The sequence below is a fragment of the Phoenix dactylifera genome, chromosome 8, assembly GCF_009389715.1.
Source record: "Phoenix dactylifera cultivar Barhee BC4 chromosome 8, palm_55x_up_171113_PBpolish2nd_filt_p, whole genome shotgun sequence".
Classification (NCBI taxonomy): domain Eukaryota; kingdom Viridiplantae; phylum Streptophyta; class Magnoliopsida; order Arecales; family Arecaceae; genus Phoenix; species Phoenix dactylifera.
In genome coordinates, this window is record NC_052399.1 from 23087426 (window position 1) to 23099673 (window position 12248).

A 12248-nucleotide genomic window follows, 5' to 3' on the forward strand; every position below is an offset into this window, starting at 1 on the left:
AAGCAACAAAAGAGGCACTAATCCATGCTTCTTCAGGTTGTCTAGAGAGTTGGTCATAATTTTAGAATGTTTTAAATTTTAATAGTACAATAACTAGACAAGTATTTAAATTAATTTTATTTCTGTACTAAACAAAATTTAAACAATCCCAGCATGCAATATTTAGACATCATCTAGAATGGAAAGGGAAATGCAGAAATATAAATAAGTCTCAGTACAACATACTAGCGAAAGCTCTTGAGCATAAACTATACCTCATTATTGCAATACAATATGTTAGAATGTTAAACTCAATATTTGTATACAGCATCTTAGAATTGATCATCAGATCAGAAGTTTATATGCTTGATTGCTCCAGCAGAGATACCAATAAAGGGACATGGAAGGGGACCCAACTCAAGATTAGATCAATGTTACAAATCTTCTATATATCTGAAGAACAAAGGATAAACAAGATCAGTCTTAGGATCAAGTTATGGTTAAAACTTAAATTTGTGAGCTGAATAGATGGAGAATGGACCAGTCAATCTAACAACAGTCAATTTGCATGACAAGTTCTAGACATTCCAAGGAGCCTTAACCTATGTTAGACCATTTCCTGATTCGCTAGATAATGATCAAAGCCATCAACACATGCGAATTTCTGCCATTGCCTTCCATGGAGCTCTATTGGATGAATGCAACACACAAAATTGAATGCATGATACACTGAGAGATTGATAGAAGGGTAAGTTCCTCATATTGGTACGGAATGGGTGATAAACACAAAGAACAAATCATAATAAAAGTTAAACCACACAATAATAAGACAAGACTTGGTGGTCAAGTATGCACAAATTTAACCTGTGTGATCTGCTTCAAATTTAGCAACATGCTGATTCACTAAAAAGGGGCCTAAATGAATTAGATGACCAAGAAATTGAACCTCCAAGCGATAATGAGGATCATATTGTTTGGACCATTGTTTGAAGAGACTTGTTTGCCGCATGCTGCACCTCACACCTCAAGGTGAGGCTTCGTGACATACCCTAGAGCTCATAGTCGAGGTTGTATCCATTGTGGTGTAAACATCATAGAACGAGGCTCCTATGAGGCACACATCTCATACATTATGTTTCACCTTATATAGGAGGCACACAAATCAGGCACTGATTATTTCATGAAAGAAAGGGATTGATATTTTCTCTTTCTTAGATTCATCAATGAAGTCTCTACATGTAGATTCAAATGCCAAGCCAAAGTATTACAGGTTTGTTATTTTACACAAACCACTAAGTGCAATTTTGGTGTCATGATCCTGATGAGAGCAATATGTTGTGTACCTTACTTTGCTTCCTATGTATGCTATTTATCATATGACTGAGAAATTAGAATCTCGTGTGCCGTCCTTTTTTTTTTTGAAAATCTCTTAGAATATTCATGAGGATTACAGCTAACACTTAGGGACTACACCCCTCCCATTGTAATTTTAAATCCTAGCCCCATGCCTTCCTTACACATAAGGAACTATTCATCTCAATGGTTTGCAAAAGGGTGAAAAACACTGGTCTTAGATGGACTCAGCAACAATACATGGAAATCAGGAAAGAAAGTAATGACAATACATTCAGGAACTTCTACATAGTCCAAACTGTGGCTATTCTATGATCTCATCAAGATATTCCACAATGAAGCAAATAATTCAACTATAAGCCCTCTCGGAATCACCCTTTTTCCCTTGAAACATGAAACCCTTCCAAACGAATAGAACAATAGCAAGAATCAAAATTACCTCATTTCACCCTAGAATGCACAAGAGATTACTTCAAGGTGAGTCATAAATGAAACCAACTTTATAAAAAAAAACACCCTTAAGATAGAAAAGCATGGCTCCATTGTTCTTGCCTTGCTTACTTCTGTATATAACTTCTGCACTCATATTCTCTTCTAAACAAGCTTACCTCCAATTCTAGGTTCCCTTTCACGACTTGCTAGTCATATCTATATAGATTACACAATTCCACAAGTCAAAACTCCAATAAATGGGCAATTTAAAACTATCTAAAAACAGCATGCAGCATTGGTATCCTGTAACGGGATTATGCCTTTCATCAAGAACACCAAGACTATGTCCTATATGGTAAACACATTCTTGAGTCACCAATCAAGAGTGTAGTATTATCCTCATTACATTACATTTTTTAAAGCTACATTTTGCAATCCCTCCAAGATGAGTTAATCATAGTCAGTGCCCATTAAAGTTCTAAAAGTAACCATCAAATCTAAAATTTTCCATGCAGAAAATGCGACCTTTTCTTTTGAACCCAAGCTTGCACCCAGTGGCTTTCATAACCTTAGGCAATCTAAAATTTGAAAGCACCAAAGCAGGGCAGTCATACATCTTCATTCCCCTATTTTGACCTTTTCTTTCTCTTTTTTATTTATTGTGTACAACATCTATTTTTTGCCCCAAATTTCTTGCCTTTTCTTTCATTAATGATGAATTTCTTAGAAATTACTTAAGGTTTCGCTGGGAAAAATTAGACAAATTGATCTTTTGAGCAGAGAAAGAAAAGATAATCAAATATAATGATAATAACGACACAGCCACACCACAAAGCATAATGTCGAAACTTTTGCTTCTTCGGTCTACCTACACACTTCTAGGAAAACTAATATGACTCCTTAGACTTCAATAATAGTTCAGAGTGCTGGTTTTCAAAGCATGTTGGATCTTGTCATCCCATGTTCATGAGTAATTTTGAACACAATGAAGCTGACATCTTTGTGTGGATTTACAGGATATGTTATTGGGATATTCCCCCTTGTATGACATGTTACATGGCAATGTGTGCATGATGCAGGAGTGCTCTCATATTGTAGAACTCTAAAATCTACACATAAAACCAGTGAATTCTAGCACCTACACATAAATCAGTCCTAAAATAGTACAAGCTTTTCTAGTGCCAAGTCCAGCATCATATATGAAGGCCTAAAAAGAGCATCCCTAAAGCCACAAATTAGTTAAAGCATCAAAGGTAGATGCAACTTCTCAGTGCTTGCTGAGATTGCAAGATCCAATGAAGTCAAATTAAGCAATTAAAAGATAAAGGATTTATTACCATCACAAACTCAACCCCTAGATCAGGCCTGTCAAATTGAACCCTGCACCGGTCTCGATCAACTGTCAGTATACTTCCATCATGAATTTCACCTTTTCTTGGATGACGGGCAATAACACGCTGACCAACTGACAAAGGTCGAGCTAAATCGGCTGGAAGCCCCTCCCTCACACCAGCACGCAATTCATCATAATAAGTCCTCACTGATTCACGATACTGGTTTAGTTTCTCCCTTTCTTCCAACAAAAACCGTTCAGATAATCGACGTGGCTTGCCAAGAGAACTGTTGACAACCAAATAAATTGGGTAAAAACTAACCAAGAAAATATCAAACCACTGTAAGTATTTATAAGAAATAGTTAGCCAGTAAATACCTTCGTACAATGCTCCGCTCACAACGAGTTAATCTGGGTACGTGGCCCAATCCTACATAATTTAAGTACTCCATATACTCACTTCTAGAAAACCATGGATAATCAAGTGCACTGTAGAACCACTCAAATGCACACCATCTACGTAGGAATTGCAAAGATAGGCAGTGAGAAATTTTTCCCTGCAATGAGTTAACTGTTTAGTATAAAAAGCCAGAAGTTCATAATCCTTAACATGCACAGGATATAGAATACCTAACCTTTAGATCAGCAGCCTTGCTATTGGCAAAATGTGAGCATCCACTAAGGCCTTGATCTCCGACTCCATCAGAAAATCTGTACTTCCTCTGAGCCATTGCTTTCTGCAAACTAATTTTACGCTTGTTCCTAGCACTGGTTGGCATACTAGGATGGTTTGCAGCCGAAACTTGTGGAGTTGATTCAGTTAAACTTGTCTCTCCTCTACCCAGATCAATACTTAAATATGAGCAACCAGGTGACTGTTGTTTTGCCAGTGGAACAAGTTGGCCACCAGAGGAGGTTTTCCCTTCTTCAACTGAGACCTAGAAAACCCAAGGTAATAAATAGAATTCTAGTCAAAATAAAAAGACTTAACAATATGAAATTTCATGGAACAAAAGCAAAATTCTTGCTTTATCTTCAAAAGGAAAAGGCAACATATGGAACCCAAAATTTAAAGAATGAAGTGGAATAATGGCAGTTTTTAAGGAAAATCCTAATAACAAAAACTTATACTGTGAAAATAAATATTTAAAACAGCATGCAATTTGCACAGTTAGGTCCTTTACAAGAACAAATGCTACATCCCAAAAAACTGATGGGACAAGGCATGAGCTAGTGACATAGCTTCCACTAAAGCATAAAGAGAAAACTACTTGAAAGGAGTCATAAGCAGCCCTTAGTTAGAAGCCAAAGAGTATTTTCTGGTTTTGATTCTTCAGACCAGAGAAGGGAGTACAATACATTGGGTTTTAAATACCGGTACCGAACCTCATACAATTTTTGTATCGGAATGGAATGGTTTTGGTGTGGAACTGATACCAGTCGTACACATTAAAACTGACATTTTTTTATAAAAAATCGAAAAACCACAGATACTAACCAGTCCTGGTGGGCATACAATATGGACTGGTATGCACCAATACAGCCAATACGTATAGGTGCAGCTGTTTCAGTGTCCCAGCACCTGTACCAATGCCAGTTTCGCACCTAAATGGTACGATACCGATCGTACCATCTTGTTTTGCCAGTTTTTGAAACCATTGTGGATAACTGTCAATCCCACACAACCAATCCAAGGTCCGTTGTTCGCCTCCCTCCTAGCCCAGTTAATTGGTTACAATTGTACGTGTGCAGAAGATACAATGCAAATGCAGAACTAATGTAAAAATTGTTAACAACAAGTTTCTGAGTTCTTGTTTGAGAATATTATCGCATTACTGAACTTGTAGAGAAAGCAGGAATGAACTTTACCACTGTAAAAACTATAAAGGGTTCACAAGTAGTCACACCGAACATTTTCTTTTTCAATATCACTTGCATTGTCACCAGCGATGTGTTTTAGTTAGGACTCGTTGTGTTGTTTGCATGAATTTCTATGCCTTTCTTATGAGCCTTAATTTGGAAAAGAAGGAAGCAAAAGCCCTTCGTCACCTCCCCAATTTCCAAGAATCCCAACTGGCAAGGGTAACCCATATACACAGATTTTTTTTGTTTTTTAATGCCAGCAGCTGAGGACTAACTTTCGTCCCACATCACCACTGGTCCATCAAATTCTTGAACCACTCATATGCACTGCATGTGCAAACAAGCATTCTGCTGCCTATCAGATACTTATTCCATGGGAATAAGCTACTTGCATTGCATGTGTCAGGTTCTAATTCAAAAAATAAAATTGCTTTACTATACACACATTGAGATGAATGGTAGAATTAAATGCAAGCCTTGAAAGTTTATTAATATCTTATTAATGTTACGAGCATATAGTAATCATTCTATCCACTTAATGGAACAGGTTCGCTTAATTAACAAGAACTTTAGCTAGAAGCTTTATCTCTAGAGAGATCTGACAAGGACACCAATAACTATACACACATGGAGATGAATGGTAGAATTAAATGCAAGCCTTGAAAGTTTAATAATATCTTATTAACGTTACGAGCATATAGTAATCATTCTATCCACTTAATGGAACAGATTTGCTTAACTAACAAGAACCTTAGCTAGAAGCTTTATTTCTAGAGAGATCTGACAAGGACACCAAATACTCAGAATAAGTGAGGAGAGAGATTGCACTACTCATTTCACCTACCTGCATGAGGTTCTAGCCATTCAAACAATTTCACATTATGTTATGCCCATAATCCATATAAACAAGAGAATATACTTTATATCACACAAAATCCTTACTGAACTACTTTACTACATGTAACTGAAGCATATCCTTTTCTTTGTCTAGTTCCAACATGCATCTCATGAAAGAAGCTTTCAACTCTTTCTCACAAGTTACCTATCTAATTCCTTGTTCATAAAACAAGAACCAAAACCATCAAATCGTAATCCTATATCAATGGCCATAGATCAGGAAGAGATAGGGTGTAGAAATAGGTTTTACAATGCAATAGATTTAGAGATAGATTTCTCCAAGCCATGCAATGTTACAAAAAGACTAACTACTCAAAATCATCTTACGAGAAACAAAAATACTTCCTGGAGTCGCTGTAAGAATTCAATGAACTATAGGAGCTAAATTTGAGATGAGAAAAGGAAAAGTAACATTCTTCACAGAAGACTTGTCGTGCACCAAAAACTGTTTATCAATGTCTATTGTAGGGTTCAAGCAACACTTCTAAAGCATATTTTTTAACAGGCATTCATCTCAAAATGGCAAGGATGAGCATAATCTGCCAAAATATAAAACATTGCACTTCGTCCACTAGTTAATTAAACATTTCTTGAAAGAGCAACTGCAATTATGTGTTAGATTGACAGTCTACAGGAAGACAATAATTATGTCTATTGTGCCTTGCTGTACAGGGATGCTCACATAAAACTCCTGCATAACTACTTAATGAAATCTAAAGCTTCGTGAAGTTGACACAGGAACATTTAGAATTTGTGGCTTTATGCAAGGTTTTAATACTGATACCGAACCCCATACCATTTTCCTATCAAAATAGTGCAGTAATGATATAAAAAGAAGAAAAACTACAGTAGGCACTGGTACGGTAGCATTGGTATGCACTAGCACAGACCGATACAGGCTAGTACGATACAGATACATAGGATTTTGGCATCCTGGCACCAGTATCGGTGACGGTTTCATGCCAGAATGGTACGGTACAAGCTGTACCATCCCCTGCCAGTGGTTTTTGAGATCATGGCCATAAGCAAATGCAAAGAGAATGTGTATATTTAGATCTCATCAATTGTGCACCCAACAAAATGAGCAACAAAGTTTCTGAATGCAACAGGAGAAAAGTAAACACGTTCTTCTAAAATTCACTAAGACGATATTCAATTTGAATTTCAGCTTTTGGAATTTGCAACTAACAAAAAAAAAAAGCAATCAAAATCCATATAATGTAACAAATTAAGTGACTTAAAAAAAGATTACTAGTAATGGGGATGAATGGATCCAATCAACTTAGTTTCATAAAACTCTTACCATTTCTGCCGGGCGCTTCCGTTTTCTTTTCAACATCTTACTGATGGATGGGTGGTCTGCCTTCGTTGCTTCAAAGATTGAATTTCCACCAGGCGAGAGATTCTTATGTACACTTTTTTGGCGAACAACATGAACCCCAACATCCGAAGAATATGCATCCTTTATGACAGAGATTCTGGATTTATCACTTTCTTGCTTTGCTGACATTGATCCAGGCATGTTAGATGTGAAGGCTGAATCAACACTTCTATTTTGCTCATTAGCATGTTCAGATGACCCTAGAAATAAAACAATAAAAACAGATGATCACGGACTACCAGAATGTACATGTCCATGTACCTGATTTCACACCAAATGTCTATATCAATAAAAAAAAACAAATTAGATAATCATCAAATTGTAATCCATCTCACTCTGTGAATGTTATACTTGTTAGGGCAATGTAACATAATCAAAGGCTTCCACTTTATAATTGTCTACCAAAAAATATATTATAGGCTGATCAGCGATTATCTATAAGGAGGGGAAAAAACCCAAAAACAACCTGATTTTACACCGAATATGGATAAGATCTGCTGCACAGCTAAATGGAGGAAAAGAAACAAATTGCAAAAGGTTAACTAAATGACGGCATAGGTAACAAGTTCTCATCTTCCTGAGTGAGGATGCAAGAATCTACAAGAAAGTTAAGGGAATCGTGGATGGTAATTATTTGATCAAAGCGGATAAGGAAGTATGATGAAGAAAAAGATTCCACATCGAAATCCAAACATCCTAAATTACCATGTCGAACATCAATTAGTTTTGCTTAGTCATAGAATTTAGGAATAAGAAAACTGACCAGATTTCGAAGCAGAGTCTGGCAACAGAATCTTCACAGGCAAATCTGCCAAAGCCTGTAGAGCATCTAGGGCACAGCTTTCATCTACATATAAAGAAAAAAAAAAGTCAAGAAGAATATTTAGCATTTCTATAAAATTCTCGATCATGGAAATAGGTAACATATACTCAAATTTATGTTAGTTTAAAGGGAAAAACAAAATAAAGGAAATAAATTTAAAGATGACTTTAAAGCACTAAAAAGGTTGAGTATAATGTAACAAAAGAATGATATATTACATCAATAATAATTTAAATCTACAGAATTTATTTACAATTTCAAGTTTCCTTTGTGGAAGTATCTGAGACTTGCATGTGAGGACAACAATCAACTACGAAGAGCTATTTTTCTGAGAAAAAAGGAGGGGTTTCCCCATCCAACCACCCAGGTGTAGTGGGATTCGAACCCACGTCATTTGGTATTGCCCCAATAACTTTACCAACTGGATAAGTCATTGGATAAAAGAGTATATTGTGACAATTATGAAAGCCTTAAAATAGTTTATTTTGCAAAACTAATTAAGTAATTGGATGAAGAACTACATTTGACACTGGAAAAGTAGATACAAGCATTATCTTATGATTGCATGACAGAAAATCAAAAAGGAAAAAGAATCTTATAACAACTAAGGAACAGAAGATAAATGGAAGGCGATAACTGAAAAATATATTAGAAGGCAATATACCTGGAGACAAGAATTCGTGACTTGAACCCTGCAAACCTATGGCAGTTTTTCGGTCTCTAACTTCTGCGTCAATTTCATGTTTACCATGTCTGACATCATGGCCTTCTTCAGCACCACTACAAGCCTCCCTTGCATCATCAAATTGGTAGATCTGGATGCCTGGACCTTTTGACTTCTTTTCTTGCAACTTCTTCACTTTCCTTTGAATTTTACTTGCACCATTACCTTCAATATTTGATAGTCTAGCATCACTAGTGAATCCCCCATTATCTGCCTCTATGCTTTCCAAATTACCTTGCACAGAGTCACCATCAATTCCAACACTATTGTAATCAAGACTGGTCATACCTGGTTCAGCGTGCTAAACACATAGCAGAGTAAAATAGGAAAAAAGTTGTTCAGTTCATGAATGGAAAAAATGAAACAAAGCAATATATTGACAATAAAAATGAAGATAACTACCCCCGTTTTACCACTCCACATGGGAGAGGATCTGACACATTCTGCTTTGTTGTCACATGTCTCAGCAATCTGTGATGGCTTTCCTCTCTGAGAAGCTTCTGCTAAAGCTAAAGCTGTCCCATGTACACCTTCATCAGCAGCAGCATCTACCCTAAAATTCAAATCACGCCTTTGTGGTGAAATAGTATTATTTCTTTCATTATTGTCATGCCAAAGTGGAACAGGGATGCGAGGAGTCCTCTTTCCAACAGCACGAAGCCGATTGCCACCAAACAAATCTGGCATTAAGTTTCAATATAAAATGTCAATAACTAAATTATATGCTTAATCCTAACAGTTTCACATGTATATATCATGCAGTAAGATTAACAGAGAAACAATTTTCAATTGTTATAAAAGGGTAACCAAAAACTGCAACATTAACTACAGCTAAGAGAAACTAGTCTGCAAGAGTTGTGCGACTCTAGAAAGAAGATTTCAAACAGTAATGGTTTTACCATTTTGAAAAGCAAAGGTTATTCCACAGAAAGCGTACTACATGTTCCCCTGCATTTCTCAAGAGAACGTGGTTTTCTGAAACAGGGGATGACATGAAAACAACCTGGGAAACATGTAGGTACCCACAAGAAATTCCAATGGGGAAGAACATTAGTATAGTGCAAGAGTTGTTTCTTGTTCCGCTAATAAGTTCATTTTTCCCACCTTATGTTGCTGTCTAACAACTATATCAACTATGAGATATTAATTAAAAGACCACAATGCAACAAGTCAGAACAGTGGAGCTGCAAAAACCATTGTTAAAGAATGAGGATTCGAGATTGTCCTAGAATAGTGTGAATTAGTTCACAAAAGGTACTATAACAATAAAAAATGATATACAAGCCCAATTCCATAGTGTGCTATGTACTACAAGGAATCCTTTCATATAGTTGCTAACAAAGTATTCAATGGACCCAAACTCATACTTAAACTACTGTTATTCTCAAGTTTTTTACTTTAACCACAATAAAAGATGGAAAAAGACCTTAAATATATAAAAGGATAAGCAAGATAAAGGATCTGAGACAAGAACTAAGATAATATCTCCAAAAGTTTGTGTCCATACCAAATTTTGGGCCAAAGGAGTAAAGCTCCTCCAGACAATATAGTCTTACACTATGTTTGGGATTGTTGTTGGTGGTATAATTTTTGTCAGTAGCACTTTTGGAAGTAGAGTTTTTGCTAGTAGAGCTTGTAACAAAAAGTTGTTTGGTGTTTGATAACTATATTTCTAAAGTGTTGTAGAACTTTAATATCAGTTTGGCTACCAAACTGAGAAAATACTTTTAATATAAAAAAAATGATAATAAAGGATATTGCATATTGCTTTTCATTTTTTATTTTCTTGTACTGGGAAGACCTATTACAAGGTCCGCCGAACCGATACCGAAATCCGTACCGGCCGGCGGCCAGTACAATTTGGTACCGATTAGGTACCGAACTGGTACAGGACGGGTAGGGCACGCCGGTTCCTTACCGGCATGCCCAATGTTTTTTGAGTTTTCAAGAATATTTAATTAGTAATCACTCTTTTAAAAAAATTTCAATGATTTCAAGTCTAATTTGATTTTTTATGGTATTTTCTTGTTTTTTTATGCTTTTTGATGTTTTCATGATCCTAATTTAACTTAAATAATGCATTTTATTGTTTTAAAATTATACAAATTATAAAATAATTAGTGAGATGTTGCATGCTACAAGAAACAATATAAAATATACTCAAATCAAGTAAAATGACTTAAAAATTATAAAATATTACAATCAATTATATATATTTAAAGTACATGTATACCAATATCTAAAATTAGGTCCAGTGGTGATGGCTCTCGTAGATATCTGGATCATCAACATAATCAGGAGGCATATCAACCCACCGCTCTAACCAAATGGCATTTTAGCCTTGTACGTTCATCCCATAAGGAACACGCATTGGGTTATAAACACTCTCGAATCTCTCACTAAACTCTAGCTCTGAGAGGTGTCCTCTAGCGTACAATACGGCTGTAGAAGGGCCCATTTAAATATGCCGGCAGCAAAATTCAACTTGTGATGCTTCGGGCTACGTAGGATAGTAGCCACCGGAAAATGCCTCAAACGCACCATATCTATATTCGTATCCGTATGAGTCATAGGTTGTCTGTGGCTGCAGATAATAGAATCCAGTATACGACTCAAAATCTAATACGTCTATGGATCCTACCCTATGTACGAGGCCATAGGCTGCCTGTGGCTGCAATTGCATCCTTGCGGGCTCTACCAGATCGTGCACCGTGATTCCTATCGTGTGTAGCATGCGTAAACTAAAACTCACCGGTGAATCGAAGACCACCTTGCGGCTGTGTCTCATAAATCGTGATTTTCTGTCCTCCACTCTCTCCCTAACCAGCAAATCTATGACCACCAAAACTGTCATCATTATTGCTCCTGGTCTCTGAATCTAAGCATACTAACTCCTCGACACTCTCCACTGGGGCTGCAAGTATCTTTTTTTTGTGTACTGGGCAGCTGCCTTCTTATCCTTCGTGCCCCTCTCTGCCTGACTATACTAGGAGGATGTATATCGCCCTCTTGACTGAGTCGACCAGATAGCGTAGTGGCCTCGTCTAAGCATCTCTCGATCATATCTCTAAGAGGATATCTCAGACAAGAAATCATGTGGTAACTGGCTCCTCTGTGGTTGTTGCTGATCAACTCAAAGAAAGCGTAGAATATTATGCTCGGCCCATTTCCTTGCATCGACCCTAGCCTTGCTGGCTACGAAATTGACCGATCGTGGAGACGATCCTCACTCATCAAACTCCAACTCCTGCTGCTGGCCCACAAGCCATCTGATCATAAGATCCTCATCATCAACGAAAGCACTATGAATCGAATCTATATACTTGAGCTCCACTTTCTCCTGAATGCACTTCAGCCTCAACCTCAGATTGTAGTGAAATATGTACAAAGTCGTTGAGATGCTTTTGTATCAAACGATTCCTCTGCTTGTTGTAGATGAGAGCGAAGGTGGACCATTTGCACT

The 12248-nt window shown here is 36.8% G+C and overlaps 1 protein-coding gene across 4 annotated transcripts in view; it reads right to left on the reverse strand.

Annotated features, from left to right (window-relative positions):
• The window catches only part of LOC103702014 (protein ALWAYS EARLY 3-like), a 41160-nt gene that overhangs the window by 5951 nt on the left and 22961 nt on the right, over window positions 1-12248 (reverse strand). For 3 of the 4 annotated variants that reach the window (XM_039129290.1, XM_039129289.1, XM_039129291.1), the window contains exons 7-13: window positions 9188-9465; window positions 8726-9086; window positions 8002-8085; window positions 7161-7438; window positions 3733-4035; window positions 3476-3654; window positions 3102-3384 (exon numbers count right to left, since the gene is read on the reverse strand). In XM_039129290.1, the coding sequence (XP_038985218.1) occupies window positions 3102-3384; window positions 3476-3654; window positions 3733-4035; window positions 7161-7438; window positions 8002-8085; window positions 8726-9086; window positions 9188-9465 (1766 nt within the window). The remainder of the gene's footprint in view (window positions 1-3101; window positions 3385-3475; window positions 3655-3732; window positions 4036-7160; window positions 7439-8001; window positions 8086-8725; window positions 9087-9187; window positions 9466-12248) is intronic. The other variant, XM_039129292.1, reaches the window with a different exon arrangement.